Below are 22,562 nucleotides of genomic sequence, written 5' to 3'. Positions count from 1 at the left end.
TAGTATAAAAATGTTTCGTCGAGAATAAACAAGTACATTAAAAAAAAAAAAAAAAAAAAAAGAGAAGATTCATCAATTCAATTAGACGCGTCATCGACGCATTCGAGGTGACGACACGTGTCCTTCCTTCCTGCCTACTTTCCTTTTGCTTTGTTTTGAAAAACCACCGTCTCTATTGACCCTGGTTTCGCGAGCTGTGAATGCTTTGTACGCCATTGATTCGAACCCTAACTCTCTCTCTTTTGATTGCTATTCTTAGGATCAATCCTTTATAGCTCCACGCTTTGTCCGACCTTACCCCTTTGGTTCTTTCCTTCTGGTAAGAATCCGCTCTCTTTGATTTTTTTTTTTCTTTGAATTTTCTTTCTTTCTTTCTTTCTGTATATGGTACGTCGTCATCGAAATCCGATTGGTCTTCTCTGGATTTGCCACCGATTCTTGAAAAATTCGCCTGCAGCGATCGATCCCTGATCTGTTGATCTGCTCTCTTTTGTTTGTGTTTATAGGGTTTGTTGTTTGTTTCTGGAAGAAAGACGCTATGGATTTGGGATTTTAGGGCTTTTTTTTGCGGTTGCTTGTGTGTATATATATCAAGCCGAGGGATTTTGTGTTCTCAGAAGACATCGAATCCTGTTTGTTTTTTATTTTTTTTCCGTAAACAAAGTTCTTAGATTTCTCCAAAGCTTTATCCCGTAAACAAGATGTCATCAGCTGGTGTTGCGTTAAGTCCGGTTCGTAACGAGCCTTTGATTATGCCTCTGGTTCGTGCGAACTCTTGTGCTGATTCCTTTCCAGACGATACCATTATGATCTACCTCACACTCCCCGGATCGGTGATACCAATGCGAGTGCTCGAGTCTGATTCTATTGAGTCTGTTAAGCTTCGGATTCAGTCTTACCGCGGGTTTGTGGTGAGGAATCAGAAGCTTGTTTTCGGGGGACGGGAACTAGCTAGAAGCAATTCTAATATGCGTGATTACGGTGTCAGTGAAGGCAACATACTTCACTTGGTTCTTAAGCTCTCTGATCTCCAGGTTCTTGATGTTAAGACCACCTGTGGTAAACACTGCAGGTTCCATGTTGAGAGAGGGAGGAACATTGGTTATGTCAAGAAGCAGATTTCTAAAAAACGTGGTGGTGACTTTGTTGATCCTGATGAACAGGAGTTGCTTTACGAAGGTGAGAAGTTGGAGGACCAGAGTCTTATTAATGACATTTGCAGAAACGATGACTCTGTTTTGCATCTTCTTGTCCGGAGATCTGCTAAAGTTCGAGCTAAGCCTGTCGAGAAGAACTTTGAGTTGTCTATTGTTGCCCCACAAGCAAGTAGTGATAACAACACGGGTCGTCAAGCTGACAGCATTGTCCCACCTAAAAAGCTATCTTTGGAGCCGGTGATTATCAACTCCAAGGCTCAAGTGCCTCTGGTGGTTCAAGATATGGTTAAGTCTGCTTCTGATGGACTAAATAGTGGGAATCCTCCGGTCAGGTCAAGAGAAGGCACGGGAGGAGCTTATTTCATGCAGGGTCCATCCGGCAACAAATTTGTTGGTGTATTTAAGCCTATCGATGAGGAACCAATGGCCGAAAACAATCCTCAGGGTTTACCACTTTCGCCAAGCGGTGAAGGTTTGAAGAAAGGAACAAAGGTTGGTGAAGGTGCGTTAAGGGAAGTCGCTGCTTACGTTTTGGATCATCCCAAAAGTGGGAACCGATCTATGTCTGGTGAAGAGATAGGTTTTGCTGGTGTACCTCCCACAACTATGATTGAATGTCTCCATCCCGGGTTTAACCATCCCAAAGGAATCAAAACCAAGATTGGGTCACTTCAGATGTTTACTGAGAATGATGGCAGCTGTGAAGATATGGGTCCACTTTCATTTCCAGTAGAGGAAGTTCATAAGATTTCTGTGCTGGATATCAGACTGGCCAACGCAGACAGACATGGTGGGAACATTCTGATGACCAAGGATGATAACGGAAAGATTGTTTTGGTTCCTATAGATCATGGATACTGCTTGCCTGAAAGCGTAAGTGCTCTTTACTTCTTTTTCTCTTACTTTCTTTTATTAAGTTTTGCTTATATATTGACATTTTCATGAAACTAACTAACTTTTGTATCTTGCAACAGTTTGAAGATTGCACGTTCGAGTGGCTATATTGGCCACAAGCCCGAAAACCGTACTCTGTGGAGACTCAAGATTACATTAGATCACTGGACGCAGAGGAAGATATCGATCTACTGAAGTTCTATGGATGGAAAATGCCTGTGGAGACGGCTAGAACGCTCAGAATCTCAACGATGCTTCTGAAGAAAGGAGTGGAAAGAGGACTAACAGCATTTGAGATTGGGACCATAATGTGCAGAGAAACACTGACTAAGAAGTCTCTAGTGGAGGAAATGGTAGAGGAAGCTCAAGAAGCGGTGCTTCCAGGGACGAGCGAAGCTGCATTCCTCGAAGCTCTATCCAATGTGATGGATTACCATCTCGATGAGGTGGTTAGCTCTCAGGAACACTAATGGTTGTTCTTGTTTGTCTCAAAAACTCTGGTATATACTCTTGGTTTGCTTTTTATAAACCTGTTGGCTTTTGTATTTTTCTTTATGACATCATATCTGTCATTCTTTGGACATGTTCAAGTTGTTGGTTCATTTCACTCTTGACATATTTCCTTGATGACAATTTAAGTGTTTACACTTTACAGTAGTTTTTTTGTTTTTGTTTTTTTCTTTGTTTTTTTCGTAACATTCATTCTCTTCTCTACGCTATATGTATACGTCTCTGTGAATAAGCTAAGTAATGAATGAGGTCAAATTTACTGTAAAGCTCCAAAATTGTCACTAAAGTCGATCCTTACAAACTCTTACAGGAACATCAAATGACAAATCGATGAGAAAAAAAGTCAATAGTCATTGAGTCAAGCACAATAAGATGAGCAGAATCATCAGTCAAATCACAATTAGAGTAATTCTTTAGGCAAAAACGCCTAGAGAAGAAAACATACTCTGTGTTGGTCCAGTACTTGCGTCTTTACAGGGATTCTTCTTTTCAAATGTTAAATACTTAAATAGCATCATCATTCTATTCCGAGATCGTTTATATCAATCAGGACAATCAACTATTCTCATTGGAAGCGTTTCTGCATCATCATCATCTACCATGAATCTGAGCCTCTACTCAATCATTTTTCTTATGTTTTCATTCAATCTTAATAGTTTTTAGTTTCTTAGACGAGTAAAGCTCTCTTTGCCTGCTCTTTTCTCTCGATACTTTCCTGTCATCGAGTTTTGCCTATTTGGTTCTATCATGAATGTAAAAACAACGTAGGCTTAGATTTTTGCGGATGTGTTTATATATGACTCTTTAACTATGGATAACATCTTTCTTTTAGTACTTGTTTTTTCTTTTGACGATAGTTTTTGTAGGTACTATATATTGAAGAAGAATAAATATATCATTTTGAATGACCTTTTGAAATTGTATTGTGTAATGCTACCAGATTTTTGGACAGCTGAATTAAATTTAAAGTGTGTGCTAAGGGTTCTCATGATATGAATAATAACAAAGTTTTAGTCTTCCGTTAACGTCTCCATTCAATTTCTTAAAATTGTATATTAATGAGCATCTATCTTCAAAAGAGAACAAGTACGACCTTTCCATAGATCCATCAGACTACAATATTATATTATTCTTCATCTAACCAACAAAGCTATTTATGTTAAGTGTAATAATAAGTCTTCATGTCCCTCCCTTGGTACCAAAACCACAATATGACTTTCTCGAAACAACTCTTTCTTTACCTCTTATGCATCTTCTCTCTTCTACATGCTTCACACCCAAAACAATGCTCTTCTTCCTCATGCGGTCGTGACGATGTTCATGTCCGTTTCCCTTTCTGGTTACTCTCGAGACAGTCTGAGTTCTGTGGCCACGCCGGATTTAATCTCCAATGTACAATTAGTCCCAAGACATCTCTCAAGCTCCCTAAAACCAGAACATTTCTTGTCCGAGAGATCGATTATATAAGGCAGCAGATTCGTCTCTATGACCCCGAAAATTGCTTAGTAAGAAAGCTTTTGACCTTTGACATATTGGGATCTCCTTTCTCTGCTCTCTACCTCGTCAACTACACGTTCTTGAGCTGTCCTAATGAGGTTGCAAAGTCGTCCGGGTTTGACTCCATCCCATGTCTAAGCAATTCAACGACCTCGTTCTTAGCTACAACTAGTTTGGATCTCGCAAAGTCTATGCTGCCTTCTTGTCAGATCGTCAAGACAGTAGCTATTCCGGTTTCTCGCCCGGTTGTTGTCCAGAAATCAAGATTCTCGACTGATCTCAAGAATCAAGACCTTTAGTTGAAATGGGAGTCTCCAAGTTGTAGCCATTGTGAGAGGGATTATTTGAGATGTGGATTCATAAGCAATACCTCTCTCCAAGTGAAATGCTTCCCTTATGAAAAATCAGGTACTAATTACTCACAATTCTTTCTCTTCTTAGTTCTTATAATTAATAACTCCATTGATAATTAAAGAATGAATAAATAAGTTGCCTTTGTGGAATTGGATATCTACAAATTGGGTTTTTCAAATAATTATGCACTCATTAAACAACTAGGACAAAAAATTTAGTAGGCATTACATTTGACATTGAGCCGTTGACTATTGAGTAAATTAATTGCTTAATTACAGTTTTCAAAAGATAAAATCCAATCTTTTCATGTTACACGCTAGAATGTCGTACTCCGTATATAAAATATAAAACCATATAATACGAATATATAAAAAGATTAATGCGCAACATGACGTGTTGATTACTAAATTTTGTACTTGTTTCATGGTTTTGAACTATCCCAGTTTTTGTTGACGAGAACGAAAAAATATATACGTACATGATTGATAAAATTGACCTTTGGAAACAATGATTTTGTAGGTAACAACACGGGACTACATGTGCTTAAAATTATAATCCTGAGCGTAATTGGACCGGTCACGATCTTTGCTACTTGTATTGCAATAGGAGTTTGCACCTCCGAAACATTCGCTTCCCGTAGACAACGCAACGTGGCCGTCGCTGCCCTGCAACCAAACGAGGTTATAGTAACGACGGGTCTTGACGAGTCTGTAATAGAATCATATAAGAAAATGGAATTAGGAGAGAGTAGAAGATTACCGGGAACTAATGACATTGTTTGTCCCATTTGTTTATCGGAGTATGCCAGCAAAGAGACCGTGCGTTGCATACCGGAATGTGATCATTGCTTCCACATTGAATGTATAGATGCGTGGCTTAGGATTCATGGTTCGTGTCCTCTTTGTCGGAATTCTCCTTCTCCGGCGCGTGAAGTTGTCTGAATTGTTATATATGATTTTTATATATATAGAAGACTTTATATTTGTAAAACAAAGCAATTTACATTTTGTAGAAGATTTTTTTTATTTTATTTTATTTTTTTAGGTTGTAATGGAATGTAATAGCGATTAATTACGTTTGTTTATGATTGACTTTTTTTTTTTAAGGGTTAAATTTGTTTACACAACTAGTTATAATTATTGTGTATCTTATTTCAAGTTATGTTTTATGTAATGGATGTCATCTTAATCGTTGTATTCTTTGTTGATATATAGAGGCTAAAAGCGATCATCATCATCAGCTTCTGGTTATTCTTTAGAGATATCTTGACATTTGTTGTTCCAAGCCACGCATGATGCTCTCGGCGGAAGATGCAGCCAGCTCCGACGACGTACATACATTGGATCTTGAAATCAATCCAAAGATCTCGTATGTACTAACATCAAAGAAGACAGAGAGCAGCATAAACTAGTGTTGAATTTGGATAAATAACGATATTTTGTGTCAATACCTTTTAAGCTCCATAAACTAGTGTTGAATTTGGAACCATCACAATATATTGGAACACACATTTTTTTATTGGTATACAAACAAACCTGATTAAAAAAATTTTTGAAAACCATTTAGAAAGTAAAGAAACAATTAATGACAAAAGAAGTTACTTATTCTTTCTTAGAGCATCATTAGTGGAGTACCTCTCCTAAGTTATTCTCAAATTAATTAATCATATAATTAATATTAATTTAAGTAAAGCAATCCTAAGAGTATTTTTGCAAAATCATTCATTTACTAGAGAACCCAAATAAGGTTACTCAATCTTTTAAAAAATAATTTTTTAACATAACAACCAAAATGTTTTTTTTTGTTCTTTACCAAAAATACCAAACTTAAACTAACATAATCAGCAACATTTTCATATTGGGGACCCAATTTGCTGTTTCATATTGGAACAAGATTTGAGTTTTCTTATACACATTGTGGATTCTGCAAATAAATTAGAAACTAAAATTGAAATGAAAGCTTGGACCAAGCACAGCTATTTACAAGACAGAGGAGAATGCAACAAAGGAAGAAGATGGATACCCGATGTAGAGACTTCTCTAGCTGCACTATCCTCTGGTTGTTGTTCCCATTGACGAGTCGAGAGTTACGGTAAGGATGAGCCAAAGTGTTTGTAAACGTTCCAAATAGCATCTTGAATCCCCAAAGGTCTAAGAGCCTCGGTTTCTTGGCTTGTGGTCACAACCACTGTTTTGTCTGAAACTTCGACCTTGATCTGTCTGCTAGGAAGGTCCTTGTATAGCTCAGTCCATTTCTGTATTGACCATCCTATGTGTTGCAGAATCACTTCAACCAATATCAAACTCTGCTGCTTTCTCATGTAAATGCTTTACCCAAGTTTTAGCAAAAACAACATCTAAACCCAACTGCTTCAAGTAATCCGTGGATGCACCATTAGCGTAAGCTGTCTGCACAACACCAAGACGAGACTGCTTCCTCCTTTACCATAATCAAGAATGTTTAGTTGCTCTTTGATGAAGAGAGCAAACAAAGATAAAATCTTATCACCATCAAGTAGCTCAACCTTTACATCAGAAGTAGAAGGAACATAAAAGTAAACCAATCGATCTGCATCACCATCCAAACTCGCACACCTTATCCCTACATCTTTTAACCCAAATCCTAAAGGCACAACCTTTTCTTTCTGAACAAAATCAGCATCTACACCTTCATGAAACACAAAGACAGTTCATCCCTTTACAATCTAAAACACAAAGACAACACCTCACACAACACAAGGAAATCTGTCGTAAATCAGACAAACAACCCCAACCCATAAACCCTCCATACAAATCACAAACCAATTAAACATCAAACATTACCCACTCTCACAATCAAATTGAATTTTACCTAAACCCTAACATTAACAACGAGATCAATAATTAAGTGATGAGAAGACAAACCTTCTCTATCTGATTTGTCTCCCGGTGGACCTCGCCGTCTGCTTTACGCCATCAGAAGTAACCGCCGCCGTCGATGTCGCAGAAGGAGGTAGGTCATCGTTTGATGTTTGGTGTATCAATAGGAGTGGCCATCGGTTTTCCGGTTTGGTGTATCAATCGGTGGCGATTCGCTGTCTGGGATGAGAAGAGAGAGACAGAATCGGGGAAGAAAGAAGAAAAATGAGGAAAAAAAAATGATTTTATATTTTTTGATCAACCATTCACAATGAACCACAGTTCTCCAAGGGTTACTCAAAATGCTTCCGGGAGAATCGATTCTCATCTAAATGGATTTTAAATGGATTGTTTATTCATGAATTGGGGCCCAAACCCAAGAGAAATCAGGAGAGTACCCCCCAGTAAAGATGGTCTTAGCCGTTAGAGCAGCTTCTGATTAATTAATAAAGCATCAGAGAGAGAGAGAGTCCATCTTTATGGCGTCAGGCAATTTAGTTTAGTTCTGTTCTGTTGTGTCTCACCATTTTGATATAAATTTTGTGAGTGCAATTTACCTTTTGGAACACGACTGTTGTAAACGGTAATCGGTAAAAGTGACCGTTGTAATTATTATTCTTTTGGGAGTCCAAAGTATATATAAAAAAAGGGAAGGGAAAAAAGAAAAGACAAAAATCAAACTCATCGAAAAAAGGAAACAATCAAATCAAACCCTAAAAATTTCCCTTTTACTGTTATTTTGAACAAACTCAACCCTTTTACTTATAAAATACCCTTTGATGATCTTCTTAGTTTCTTCTTCTTCATTATCAGAATTCTCTGTTCTTCTCTTCCTCTTCTTCTTCGAGAATCGGAGACCCAAAAAAAAAAAAAAAAATCCTTTCATATCCTTCTCCCACCTGATGCAGATGCAGTTCTCTTCTCGATACCGAGACGATAGATCGCCGTCGCCGATAATGATGATCTCTGCAACAAAAAAAAAACTTGTCATTCGTAAGGTTTGATCTCCACATCCTCTGTCTTTGAGTCGATCCAAAACTTTGTCTCTTCTCCTAATTTAAGTATATATTTCACCGCAGGGCAAAACTAGAAAGAGGAAAGCGAAGAAGCTAAGAAGACGGTTCCATCATTCCATTCGCCTGAGGAGATAATCTGACTGTTTATTTTCGTCGACAATTGCGACACGTCACCAACACAACTGTGCAGACGAGGCTCGCATCTGGGCTTTGGATATGGGCTACACGCTTCATCAGTCCAACAAGGTATTCTTTTCTTCTCTTTTTATTTTTAATATTCCTTCTTCCTCTTAAAAAATAATTAATATGCTTTTCTCCTGATTTAAAAACTATATTTTTGAAAAAATAAGTTTTAATTAATTATTTTAATCTCATAAAATCTTTTAATTAAACAAAATATTTTTAAAATATTCAAATAACTTTTGAGTGTTAAATTTCAAAACGTTGATTGCAAATCGAGCTTAGGCATACAGTCCAAAGAATTTCCTTTGGTCCGTCAGTTTGGTGTTAGTTTGGTATTATAAGTTCAACATGTTTTCATGTAATATATATTTGATATCTAAGAAGTATTTGATTTTTTTATTACAAAATAATGTGTTATATAAATGTTTTTGATTAAAAATCTTAATTAAATTAAATGTTTTTAAAATATTCAAATAAATTTTAAGTGTTTGAGTTTTAAAACGTTGATTACAAACCGAGCTTAGGCATCCAGTCCGAAATATTTCTTTTGGTCTGTCAGTTTGGTGTCATAAGTTCAATATGTTTTCACGTAGTATAAATTTGACACTTAAGAATTATTTGACTTTTTTTTTCTTTTGCAAAATAATCCTTTAAATAAATGTTTTTAAAATTCTTTTTTTCACTTGTTTAATTGAAAATAATGATTATTATGTATTTTAATTGTTGAAGCTTTGTTTTGTATTGTAAAAACAACTAAACAAAAATATGCATTACAAAGAAAAACATTATCTATGCATAGAAAAAGGTGACTCGAGAGGATATTAATAAATTTGATCCAAGGTTTTTATGTCATCCATCTGGTCTTATTTCCTAGAATTCTTTCGTTTGGAATACAACCCTTTTATTTTAATGACTTAAAGTTTAAGTATCTAGGAAATACGTATCTTGCAGTATATTTGTGTTAGTTACCCATAAAAGTCTCTGCTTAAAGAAAAAGTGGAGATAAGTCCCATAGAAAACAATTCTACGAGATAAGTCGTCTATAATACCACCATTACTTAGACAAAACTATTTCGTTTGCAAACTTATTTTAGTTATCTTATAATAAGCCTGCTGTATGGTTTTTAAAAGGTATATACTCTTTTAATCTTAACTAATACGAATATTTAAGTGTTATAGAAATTAAGTCTACATGTCCCTCCCTTAATACCAAAACCACTATGACTTTCTCAAAACCATTCTTCCTTTACCTCCTCTTCCTCTTTCCTCTCCTACACGTTTCACACCCAAAACAATGCCCTCCTGCCTCATGTGGCCGCGACGATGTCCATGTCCGTTTCCCTTTCTGGTTACTCTCAGAACAGGCTAAGTTCTGTGGCTATGCGGGATTCAATCTCCACTGCACAGTTAGTCCCAGCAGGACAGCTCTCAAGCTTCCTAATTCCGGAACATTTCTTGTCCGGAAGATCGACTATTTAAGTCAGCAGATTCGTCTCTATGACCCTGAAAATTGTTTGGCAAGAAAGCTTTTGACCTTTGACATTTCAGGATCTCAATTCTCTGTTCTCTACCTCGTCAGCTACACGTTCCTGAGCTGTCCTAATGAGGTTGCAGAGTCGTCCGGGTTTGACTCCATCCCATGTCTAGGCAATTCAACAACCTCTTTTTTGGCTACAACTAGTTTGGATCTCGCGAAATCTATGCTGCCTTCTTGTCAGATCGCAAAGACAGTAGCTATTCCAGTTTCTCGGCCGTTTGTTTCTGAGAAACCAAGATTCTCGACTGATGTCAACGATCAAGACCTTTGGCTAAAATGGGATTCTCCAAGTTGTAGCGTTTGTGAGATGAAGTATTTGAGATGTGGTTTCATAAGCAATGCTTCTCTTGAAGTCAAATGTTTCTCTTTTGAAAAATCCGGTACGAATATTACTCTGATTCTTTCTCTTTTCATACGAAGAATAAATTGTCTCTGTGAAAAACTTCAAATCGAAGGAATCTTTGATTTTTGGGCTTTTGAAATAATTATCCATTCATTAAACAAACTAGAAATAAAAAAATAATAATCGAGTAGGCATCATTACGACCGAGCCATTGACTATATATATGGTTTAATTAAAATGTTTAATCACATTTTGCAGTAGATCAAATTGAAACATAACATGTCACACGTAGGGCTGGGCAAAATAACCGATAACCAAATAACCGACCGAAACCGAACCGAAAAAAACTAAACCGAACCGAACCGAAATTCTTCAAATACCCGAATGGTTAGTAAAAATCTATATCCAAACTAACCGAAACCGAACCGAACCGAACCGACAATTAAATGGTTAACCGAAATATCCGAAAACCTAGAAGATATCAAATATTATATACTTAATATTATGCAAAACTATAAAATAAACTTAAAATATAAATTATTTCTAGATTCAAAACAATTAAATATTTTAAATAATCAATATATGTAAATGTTATTATTTTGAATTTACAAAGTTAAATACTATTTTGTAAAATTGAATCAATATTTTTCCCTTTTTTGTATTTTTGTTATTGTATATTTGGTTAATTTTGGTTATATTCGGTTAGTTTTGGTTATATTTGGTTTATTTGGTTAATGTTAATATAATTTATGTTAGTTATGGTTATTTATTTAAATAACCAAACCGAAACCGAACCAAAAGAAACCGAACCGAACTAAACCGAAATTTCATAAATATCCAAATGGTTACTATATTACTATATCCAAAATAACCGAAACCGAATACAACCGAACCGAAACCGAATGGTTAACCGAATGCCCAGGCCTAGTCACACGCTTGAATGTCGCAGTCCGTATATAGAAATCTTATTATTATAAAAGAAAATAGTACGTAAACCATGACATGTAGCCTACTACTAAATTTGTATTTGACTTTGAAAAATAACTTGATTTTTATTGATAAACCAGTTCATACGAAAAGCATGTTTGATTTTCCTAATAAGTGATTTCACTTTTATTATGAAAAATTATATAAATTAAACTGAGTCTATAAAATATTTTAATATGCAGGTCCTTTAGGCAATGTTTATGTAAGCGTGTCCATAAGCGTAGCAATCACCCTCTTTGCTATTTTTATTGCTATCCGGATATACAAATCCCATAGGTTCGGTTTCCGAGGACAAGGGCATTCAGCTATTACAGGCGCAACCGTAACGCAGCAACCAAGAGAGGTTATTACGGCCACGAGGGGTCTTGACCAATCGACAATAGAAACATACAAGAAAATAGAGTTGGGAGAAAGTAGAAGGCTTCCGGGGAATAATGGAATTGTATGTCCGATTTGTTTATCAGAGTATGCGAGCAGAGAGAGCATACGGTCCATATCGGAATGTGAGCATTGCTTCCACGTGGAATGTATTGATGCGTGGCTCAAGATTCATGGTTCATGCCCTCTTTGTAGGAACTCATGTGCGCCAAGGAGATGCTGAAATATGTCAAACGTTGTAAAGATTTGTTGTGTCATGGAACCTACATAAACTCGATACTCTTTTTTTTTTTTTTTTTTGTGTGTGTGGGGAAGATTAGATGATGGCCACGGAAAAATTCTTGAAATTGAGTAGCTAGGTATGATTTGGGGAATTCTTGTATCGAGGGGATTTAGTAAAAAGGCTAATTCATATATGGAATTTTAGGCAAGACCCAAGAAATCAATACATCATGCCAAACGAAAATCAGGATTCCTCGTAACATGGATTCCATATAGTAAAATCAGGGTGTAACATACTCTAAGGATCGCTCTCAAGCTTAATCTTTATAGGGTTTCCATCTGCTGTAAGGATATGTGATTTGATGTTCTCCACCTCTTTGGATACACATGCTAAAATTTCTGAGGAATTCTTCTGTTCGGCTCCAGATTTCAATCTCTTCTCAACGTTTTGACGAGCCAACGAGAACAATTCGACCGCCCTGAAAAAAGAGGTTAGTAAAGGTAAAAGGCGGTTCGGTTCATATAGGAGACTGATACTTCAAAAACATATATACCTTTCAAAACCTCCTGTTTCTGAGTGCAACCGTGCGAAGCTGTCAAGCTTATGTATACCTATTTATAATTTCAACAACAACATGCAAAAAGAAAGAAAGAAAGAAATAAACAATAACAATGATGCAATAAAATGAACATGAGCTAGACCGAGTGGTGGATCTAGCCAAACTTGTCATCAGGTGCAAAAAACTATAAAATTGGAACATAGAGGACGTCCAACCCGTGACCTCATTTTTAATATGGTGCATTCCTACTATTTTTAATAGGACGTCTAACTTTAAGAATTTACGTATAAATTAAACGATTTATAATTTCATATGGTGCACATGCACCACCCTTAAATAAGGTGGATCCGCCCCTGGCTAGACCTTCGCTCTCAAGCTTCACTTTTGAATGGCTTGTCTCCAACCCTAGGGTAGATATTCTTAAAACTTAAATTTGAAACGTAAATCAAAGAAGAGAGATCAACGTGATTTTGATTTCTTTAATATTTCTTTTTACCTCGGAATGTTTCAGCATGCTCTCTCGAACATCTGGCCTGATTATTCAATTTTCCCCTGTACAATAATTACTAACATCACTCAAAAAAAAAATTAAAAAAAAAAAATAATAATAATAATTACTAACATCATGATATATGGATAAAAATTAATCAATGTTCAAGAAAGCGCTAAGCGTTACCTAGGCGGTGATCCAACGTCTGGCGCCTAGAACGCCTAATTAAAATCTAAACGGTTTTAGGCGGTTTAGACGTTTACACTATAAACTAATATATAAACTAATATATATATGATATTATATACATAATTATACAAAATATGTATAAGAATAATAAAAATATTAAATTCAAAACAAAACAATAGATAAAATAATTATTTCAATTCATTTTAAATAACATATTAAACATTTATAATTATGTTTATAGAAATAAACCTAATAAATTTTAAATTTGTGCAATTAAAATTTTAAAAATACACTAAAATGATGATACTATAATTTTAGGCGGTCAAAACGGTCGTCTAGGCGTTAATATAGCGCCTAGCGCCTAGACGGGGCGGAGGCGGACGCTTAGAATGCTTTTTCGAACACTGAAATTAATGATATCAGAAAAAGCTATGACCTACATTAAAGAAACTGACCCGTTTGTTAGGATATGTGACTTGACACTCTCCATCTGTCGTCGTATCTCCTTAGATACAGATGCAAAAGTATCCTTCTTATCAGCGTTTTGAGGAGACGACGCCGCGAACAACGCAACGGCCCTGTGACATTAAATTAATTAGGACCCATTTCAGATAATAACAAAGGTTACAAGGCTAAAGCGTATAATATATAGTTTGAGCGAAATCAAGAAGACATATATACCTTTCCAAACTTTCCATTTCCGAGTACAACCTTATTAAGCAATCAGTTTGTTCATACTCTGCTGCTTAATTAATTTCCAAAAAAGTTAGTATATCAAAAAAAAAAAAAAAAAAAAGCATCAACATGACATATATGAACGAACACTACAAGAAGTACCTGATAATGGTTCTTCAATCTGTCTATCTTTCTGAGGCGATTTTCTTTTTATGACAGGTTTTTTCTTAGTCTTCTTTGATGTAATGACTCCTTTGTTTGCTATGCATCACATATATACATCATTATAATGGTGTGTCAAAAACAAACATGACGTATGAAAGAAATTTTTCACTTAGATATGAGTTGGGAGTTGGTACCTGATAATGGTTCATCAAATTTTCTCTTTTTCTGAGGCCTTTTTCTTTTTCTGACAGGTATTGTATACTCGCCGCAATACATCACATAGACTGCTTTTTTCATAAAATCCGGACTTGAATACTGGTGGAGTTCCCATTTATTGTCGTCTTCTCTAGAAAACGGTTTGAAAATGCAATGTCTCATTTCACTAATCGCCTCGGTAATAACTCCCGTCCGCACTTCACCGATCATTTTGCTATGAACTTCTATCAACTTGAAATTCATCCTTATAGGAATCTTATATGAGCCAATGAACAACCAGTTGTTTGGCATTCCACGATACCTACGGGAAAATATCTCTCCAATGAGACTCAAGAGTTAATATAACAAATATTATAAGAAGGACAATAGAATTTATAGAAGAAATATTATATTACTATACATACTTGATTTCCAAGGGGGAGTTCTAAATAAATCTCGAGACAAGTGAGGAACTCCGCTATCCCTTTTAGCCTTTAAAAAATGCAAAATTTTGGCAATGTAATATTCAGTCATCGAACAAAATGGGATTGACATCAAAATCGGGTGTTTTTGTTTTGAAACATGAGAAGCTATCGTTAGGCAGCCCTTCCCGCAATAGTCTGATCCTGATGGGTGTGTGAAGCACCCCCACCATGCACATTGCTCAGTTATCATCGCAATCCCAAGAGCATTAGCATTCATGATAGCTAATATAACAAACAAGAAATTAATATCAATGATTTCACAATAACCACTGTGTACTCTAAATAAGTATATAGATCATCTTTATTTTGCCAATTAGTAATTAGTAATATATATATATATATATATATATATATATTGCATGTCCGCGCGAGTCTGAAGCAACTAAAATATCACATATTCCTATAGGTTAATCATCGCTGTGATAATAGCAAATCTTAATTATCTAAGAGTTAGTAAACCCTAATTCATAATCGTGATTAGTTAACAACAATGAAAAGTATTCTAGCAACAAAAAGTCATACCCGTGTGTGTAGGCCGAAGATCTGTGACTCGGCGTCTAGGGTTTTTCTTAGATTTTATTTTTGTTTCGTCGAGAACTCTTGTTATAATTATATAAAATATAGTACTTTGTTATCAAGATTCATTTATTTATAAACAGTTTATTGCGAAAAAAGGGAACTCATAGAAAATAGAAGCTAAGAAAGAAATAAATAAAGGAAAAAAAAACCCCATGTCGATCTATTTCTCTTGTTTTTTTTTCTCATCAAGATATTTTTTGTATATAATTTAATGATTTTCCTCCGTGAAAAAACTTCAAATCGAAGAAACCTTTGGTGGTTTTCAAATAATTATCCACTCATTAAATAAACTAGTAAAAAAAATTAATAATCCAGTAGGCATCATTACGATCGAATTGAATCTTAACATGTCACACGCTAGAATGTCGTAGTCCGTATATAAAACCTTATTAAATATATATACTCATGTATTAATATCGACGATGTCACAATTATCACTATAGAATATCAACAAAGTACTAAACAAATAATCGAGAAAATTTTCAATAGAGATCAAACACCTAATGATCAAATACCTTATATGATTATGAAACAAAAGTAATATGAGAAATTGCAACTAAGAACTGATCAATGAATCAAAATTTGTAGCTATCGATTTTAGAAAGATATGAGTTTGACAATCTAATATTACGTAAGAATAATGTCTTGGATACTAATAGTCATGCAAATTTGGTTTAGACAAATAATGTTCAAAAAGAGATGGTTAAAAAGTCATGACCTCGATTGTACACAGTTTGTTCTGGTACAATATTATTTAGATGAATTCAATTGTAAAACAAAACGCAATTACTACCAGAACCGAAAAACAAAATTCGCAAAACAAATTAGATCTAAGTTCGTCTGCTTACGTGTTGTCGCCGTCGAGCACCGGAAGAGAGAGAGAGTGAAAAAGTTCTGAGTCCTGAATTTTAATAGAAGAGGAATGTGTGTATGTGAGATTCGAAACAATTTTGGTAATATATACAACACCAAATTATAAATATGATATGTCATAATATATAACTCCTTACATTTTAAAAACATATAGTATATCACCAGAAATTAGGGGAATATTTTTAAGAAATCAAATGTAAAAAGGACAAATAACAACAACATCAACTTCCAATTAAGTTTTTAAAATGTACCAAAATCTCAATTTCCTCTATATATATATATATAATGAATTATCTTAGCTACATTTATACAAATATAAATATTATGAATTATCTTAGCTACATTTATTATACGGATTTGAAAAGAAAATAGTACGATAAACCATGACATGTAGCCTACTACTAAATTGGTATTTGACTTTGAAAAATAACTTGATTTTTATTGATAAACCAGTTCATACGAAAAGCATGTTTAATTTCCTTATAAATAATTTTACTTTTATTATGAAAAACAATCTAAATTAAACAGAGTCTATAAAATATTTAATATGCAGGTCCTTTAGGCAATGTTTATGTAAGCGTGTCCATAAGCGTAGCAATCACCCTCTTTGCTATTTTTATTGCTATCCGGATATACAAATCCCATAGGTTCGGTTTCCGAGGACAAGGCCATTCAGCTATTACAGACGCAACCGTAACGCAGCAACCAAGAGAGGTTATTACGGCCACGAGGGGTCTTGACCAATCGACAATAGAAACATACAAGAAAATAACTCAATTTGTTTTTTCCTTGAAGGTGATAGTAGGTGTGATTTGAGGATTATTGTATCGAGGGGATTTTAGTAAAAGGCCAATTCAACTCTTTACTATGATCACAACGAGGATTTCACATTTGATGTTAATAAATACTTGCCATCGTTAAAACTCGAGTTTGAGCTCACACACAATACCACAAAACCAATGACAAATGGTATTGCATGACGCATGGGATTTTCACAATAAACTACAACGAGAGATACGATGCTTCATTGCCAAAGATTCCTAAATTACTTTTGCTCTCTACATACATAAGAAGAACAAATTAACCTCTCCACGAGCTAATCATTCAAAATTCCAATTGTAAACATCCCTCAAAACATTTTCGTTTCTTTCACAAAAATGAAAAAAACAAAAAATATATATATATATATATATATATATACAAAAAGGCACACTTAAATTGTTGTTTATTTTTGTCCTCAAATACAGATTATTAAGGAAATTAATTAAACCCAAACGTAGATTAGCAAAAAGTTAACAACAAAACAACCTGGAATTGATCATCAATCAATCAATCATTCAATCATCAATCATCCTCGTCAATCGTCCATCGAAGCTGTTGATTAGATCTACTCGGAACCTCCGTCGCAGCTTCATCAACCGGTAAATCGGACGCCAGATTTGAGAGAGAAGAGGACGACGAAAGAGATTGGAGATTAGACGAAGACGACGATGAGGGAAACATATTCAGAGCCATGATGTTTCCTTCACTCCAAGATCTTCGGATCGGGAACGAGATGCTCTCTGAGCTTCCGTGTCGGCGACAAGACGGCGGCCGTTTCTGATTTTGATTTTTTCCAACGCCGCTTGATTTATCGTGGAGCGCACATCCGCAGTTTTTGTGGTAAGGACGCCTCTCGATGGCGGAATCGAGTCCCGAGATACATCCTTCGAAGATGCTGCGAAATATCCCGTCGGCGGCCATCGTTTTTTTGGCTGCTGAGTCTCCGATTTCGAGATCCGGTGGAGAAAGTTTAGGATCTGAATCTTCTCGTTAATCTCGATTTTACTATTTATATTCAGATTTTTAATTGTAAATAATTTTGGGCTTAGGTTTGCTAAAGCCCAATAAGGTCAAATCTGACGGCCTACTTTTGCCAGTCTGGCATTACAGCTGAAACGAGGCCGTTTTACCATTATATCCTTTACTAAGCTACTGAGTAAACGACGTCGTTAGACGCTCTCCAAGCCATGGGGTTGAAACGACGACGTTAAGGCTCTCATCTGCGTATATAAAAGCCGATTTGAAATAATACTCTGTTAGAGTTCTTCTACACATATCAGAGAAGAGCAAAGAGAAAGCATATTGGAGTGTGAGAGAGAAACTGAATTTAGCGATCGGCTCCTAGGGTTTCGATTAGGGTTTCACGTTTGCGATGGTGGGGAGGAGAAACGAACGAAGATTTAGGTGCAGAGACCTCTATCGATGGGTGACTCCGGTGATTATGGGGTTTCTCTTATTTCTCGTTTATTCCACCGTCATGATCGGCTACAGACTTCACTCGCGTTCATCTTTTGGTTCGTTTTCTTCTTCCACCATTGATCCTTTCTTCCCTTCTCTGTTTTCGATTTCTGTTTCACCATTGACCGTTTCTTTCCTATATCAGTCTTTCGTTTTTCTTGATTTCACTTGATGATCGTAGATTTTTAGTTTTCTTGAGAGGTTCTTTTGTATTTTCTTTATCATTCTTACAAGTTTCAGTAATTCTTTATGAAGCTGTTCTTACTTCTGCAAATTCTTTCAGATAAAGATAACACCGGGAGTAACTTCATCGACAAGGTAACTTCATCACCACATTGTACTTGAAGATTCGAAAAGAAATATTGAAATTACAAGATTGTTGAATGGATGTTTTCAGGATCTTGACTGGAGGGAACATCAAGCTCTAGAATCTGTTCGATCTCTTTTCACAAAAGAGGCAAGTATCAACCTTTGCTGCTTCCGTTCTCCTTTTGTTGCTACAGCACAAATACTTACTAACCAGCGTTTGACACAGGTCCTTGGTGTTCTCAACGCCACCACATCCACTGAGAATCCTTTGAGCCTTGAATCACTCAAGAAGAAGTATCATTCAGTTGTAACTTCTTCTGAGGTAAAGACTTATCATAATTGGGTTTTGATTTTTAACTTGATACTTTTGGTTCTTCTCTACTTTTCTTGACTGTTACGGAGTTAGTGATGCTGCTTGTGTCTTTTCACCTATTGTTTAAAGGGAAACGAAGATAAAATGGTTCCTGATTTTGGCCATGGAACTTGGATAGGAAAAGGATCCCAAGCGTTGAATGATACACCAGAGATGTTGTCTGAAAGGGTAACTTTTCATCTTTCTTTACTCTGTTCACATTCGTAATTAGGTTGCTTTTATCTGATTGTTATGTCATGTTGTGTTGTTCAAGAGCCTAAGACATGAAAGAAGAGTGAAACGGGCTGATGAACTGATGAATGACGACACTATCCACAAATTCGAGAAGGCAGCCCTTGCACGTTCCAGATCAGTCGATTCTGCACCACTAGGAAACTACACCATTTGGAAAAATGAATACCGGAGGGGCAACAACTTTGAAGATATGTTACGTCTCATGCAAGATCAAATCATTATGGCACGAGTTTACAGTGGTCTTGCAAAGTTGACAAACAATCTCGCCTTGCACGAAGAACTAGAAACACAGCTAGCCAAAATAGCATCGGAGGAAGAATCAAGTGATACTGATCAACTGCAGAGGTAATATTATCAGCAGTGCCTAATGTTCAAAAGATGAGGCTCATGAAATAATCTAGTCTAAAAATGTCTGATCCTTTTGTTATTGTAGCAGAGTTCTTGATACTATAAGAGACATGGGACAAATACTGGCTAGGGCGAAAGAGCAGCTATATGAATGCAAGCTGGTGACAAATAAGCTGAGAGCAATGCTACAAGCAGCTGAAGAAGAACTCGAATACACGCAAACTTATACAACGTTCTTGACTCAGCTGGCTTCCAAGGCACTACCAGATGCTCTCCACTGCTTGACCATGCGCTTGACTCTAGAGTATCATCTCTTGCCTTTACCAATGAGAAATTTTCCAAGAAGGGAGAAGTTGGAGAATCCAAAACTTTACCACTACGCTCTCTTCTCTGATAATGTGTTGGCTGCGTCAGTTGTCGTCAACTCCACAGTAATGAATGCAGAGGTAATGATCAATCACTGGTAAGACTCAAGAGTGATGCAAGAACAAAAGCTTTAAACTTACTGGTTTTGTTTTTGGCAGGATCCTTCAAGGCATGTTTTTCACCTTGTGACTGATAAACTCAATTTTGGAGCAATGAGTATGTGGTTTCTGTTAAACCCTCCTGGAGACGCAACCATCCATGTCCAAAGGTTCGAAGATTTTTCTTGGCTCAACTCATCTTACTCCCCAGTTTTGAGACAGCTCGAGTCAGCAGCTATGAAGAAGTTCTACTTCAAGACAGATAGATCTGAATCAGTTGAATCAGGCTCAGAAAACCTCAAGTACCGGTACCCGAAATACATATCAATGCTTAACCACTTGAGGTTCTACATCCCGAGGATCTTCCCAAAGTTAGAGAAAATCTTGTTTCTTGACGATGATGTGGTTGTTCAGAAGGATTTAACTCCCCTGTGGTCCATAGATCTTAAAGGGAAAGTGAACGGTGCAGTAGAAACTTGTGGTGTCACCTTCCATCGCCTTGACACTTACGTAAACTTCAGTGATAAACACATTTCAGAGAACTTTGATCCGAAATACTGCGCATGGGCTTATGGGATGAACATCTTTGACCTGAAAGAGTGGAAAAAGAACAACATTACAGAAACTTATCACTTTTGGCAAGACCTGGTCAGTTCTTCTTCTTTACTTTTGGTACTTATCATTCATCTGCGTCTCTGTTTTGTATAGCTTGTAGGTTAAGTTAAAATTTATTCGTTTGTTCCTCTGTTTCTGCAGAATGAAAACCGGACTTTATGGAAACTTGGAACATTGCCACCAGGGCTCATAACGTTTTACAAGCTGACACTACCGCTTCAGGGCAAATGGCACTTACTTGGACTGGGTTATGATAAAGGAATAGATGTCAAGAAGATTGAAAGATCAGCTGTCATACATTACAACGGACACATGAAACCATGGACAGAGATGGCGATAAGCAAGTATCAGCCATACTGGACAAAGTACATCAATTTCGATAATCCTTTCATCTTTAGCTGCAGGCTGTTTGAGTGAAGAAGACTAAGCTTCTTAGGTTACTTAGGTACATAACATAACACCGAACATGTAAGTATTGATTCTGAAGGTATAAATGATATGGAATAAATACTTCAAAGTGATCCATATGAACTGCAAGTTGCCTTCACATTGATATCACATAATAGACAAAAATTAATTACGAAAAATGAATGAGAAGCAAGTGTGGAAGGGATCCGATACAACCATCGTGGGAGAGCAAAGGTGGAACCAGCTGCTATGGTCCCCAAACTTGCCTTTGTGCAAGTTAGCAGATGCCAAACAATGAGACATCTTCCTCTGCACGTAGACTGTATTATAATCAAAAGGGTTTATTGCCAGCGGAATGTAATCGAACGCGGTCTTTGGAGATATTTGAGCTACTAATTTCCATTCCCCGCTCTCTAGCCTCCATATACTTAACTTGTGCTCTAAACTTATGTTCATATACATAAGAAACCCTTGAGAAGTTGTGCAAGGTCTTTTAAATTCTGATTTGTTATCTAAGTCTGGGAAATGTAAAACTTGGCAGAGATTAGATTCAGCGTAGAAATCATGTGATACAACAACTTGAATATGAGGGTTACACTGTTTGTTACCGAGCCAGTAAAGGCTTCCGTTCAAGTTAACTGGATTGTACCAAACAATACGGCGCAAAAGGATAGAAGAATGGAGAGTGGTGACACTCCACAAGCCAGTCTCAGATGAAGAGATCAGTAAAGTTATGACATCGATGATGTAACTTGTGTTCATCACAACAACTTTGTAACCTAAAAGGACGCCGTTCTCAACTTTTGTGACGAGTCCTGAGGGTACGGGTCTGAATATTCTAAGTCGAGTTTGAGGAGGCCAAGGATGAGGAGGGATCTTCACACATTGTCGTGAAATAGGATTAGCCACATAGTAGGTTCTCCCGAGGGATTCAGGTTTCAAACAGACCAAAACTAATCCGACATCCGTGTAAGGCACGACTCTAACTGTTTTGTTTTTTGGAATGGTCCTTGTGGTTCTCGAATTCGTCGGTTAGGAAAGAAGAGATGTAAAAACCAAGAGATCGTGAAAGTCCCCAATTTTCACATCCGTAGTGAGCCAAGAATTCTTCGTTAATATCGCCGCATAAGAGCGACCACGAAGAATGCGAGTTTTGATGGAATGGAAAAGCTCCCGGAGAAACTCGGATTCCACGATTGATTTCCGCTCCTTGCAAACCAACTTGCAAGTTGTGATGCTCTTTAAAGATAGTTTCGCTAGTATAATTTCCAATAGATCCAAATTCAAGGAATTCATCTTCTTGTTTCCAATAACTTGTAGTGCAGTTAGGGTTTACTCTGTTTTT

At 36.4% G+C, this 22,562-nt stretch overlaps 4 protein-coding genes, 1 long non-coding RNA gene and 2 pseudogenes across 6 annotated transcripts; 4 read left to right on the top strand and 3 right to left on the bottom strand.

The window, feature by feature from the left end:
- The first annotated feature begins 12 nt into the window (after positions 1–12).
- Positions 13–2,827, top strand: LOC104793625 (phosphoinositide 4-kinase gamma 4). The gene is made up of 3 exons (XM_010520020.3): positions 13–319; positions 507–2,030; positions 2,132–2,827. The coding sequence occupies exons 2-3, from the start codon at positions 702–704 to the stop codon at positions 2,519–2,521; spliced, it is 1,719 nt and encodes a 572-aa protein (XP_010518322.1). The 5' UTR covers positions 13–319; positions 507–701; the 3' UTR covers positions 2,522–2,827.
- Positions 2,828–3,766: 939 nt separating this feature from the next.
- Positions 3,767–5,494, top strand: LOC104793624 (putative RING-H2 finger protein ATL21A; annotated as a pseudogene). The gene is made up of 2 exons (XR_015560275.1): positions 3,767–4,466; positions 4,932–5,494. The product of XR_015560275.1 is annotated as a putative RING-H2 finger protein ATL21A (transcript).
- A 750-nt stretch (positions 5,495–6,244) lies between these two features.
- On the bottom strand, positions 6,245–7,607 carry LOC147943060 (uncharacterized). The gene is made up of 2 exons (XR_015559134.1): positions 7,316–7,607; positions 6,245–6,851 (listed from the first exon to the last, which is right to left on the bottom strand). It is a non-coding gene; the product is annotated as an uncharacterized LOC147943060 (long non-coding RNA).
- Positions 7,608–9,581: 1,974 nt separating this feature from the next.
- LOC104699479 (putative RING-H2 finger protein ATL21A) lies at positions 9,582–12,184 on the top strand. Its single transcript, XM_087454033.1, has 2 exons — positions 9,582–10,425; positions 11,558–12,184. Exons 1-2 carry the CDS (start codon positions 9,729–9,731, stop codon positions 11,974–11,976), a joined length of 1,116 nt encoding a protein of 371 aa, XP_087310159.1. The 5' UTR covers positions 9,582–9,728; the 3' UTR covers positions 11,977–12,184.
- A 5,198-nt stretch (positions 12,185–17,382) lies between these two features.
- On the bottom strand, positions 17,383–17,998 carry LOC104793623 (uncharacterized). Its single transcript, XM_010520019.3, has one exon. The coding sequence runs from the start codon at positions 17,927–17,929 to the stop codon at positions 17,531–17,533; it is 399 nt and encodes a 132-aa protein (XP_010518321.1). The 5' UTR covers positions 17,930–17,998; the 3' UTR covers positions 17,383–17,530.
- On the top strand, positions 17,465–21,382 carry LOC104793622 (putative galacturonosyltransferase 2). Its single transcript, XM_087455298.1, has 9 exons — positions 17,465–18,522; positions 18,750–18,784; positions 18,864–18,923; positions 19,002–19,097; positions 19,218–19,316; positions 19,402–19,727; positions 19,819–20,176; positions 20,255–20,842; positions 20,951–21,382. Exons 1-9 carry the CDS (start codon positions 18,381–18,383, stop codon positions 21,224–21,226), a joined length of 1,980 nt encoding a protein of 659 aa, XP_087311424.1. The 5' UTR covers positions 17,465–18,380; the 3' UTR covers positions 21,227–21,382.
- Positions 21,383–22,513, bottom strand: LOC109133389 (F-box protein At3g28330 pseudogene; annotated as a pseudogene).
- Between the last annotated feature and the right edge of the window lie 49 nt (positions 22,514–22,562).

The sequence above is a fragment of the Camelina sativa genome, chromosome 6 (genome assembly GCF_030686135.1).
Source record: "Camelina sativa cultivar CO46 ecotype springtype chromosome 6, ASM3068613v1".
Taxonomy (NCBI): Eukaryota; Viridiplantae; Streptophyta; class Magnoliopsida; order Brassicales; family Brassicaceae; genus Camelina; species Camelina sativa.
Note: the sequence above shows the minus strand (reverse complement) of the source record. Positions and strands in the feature narration are given on the sequence as shown.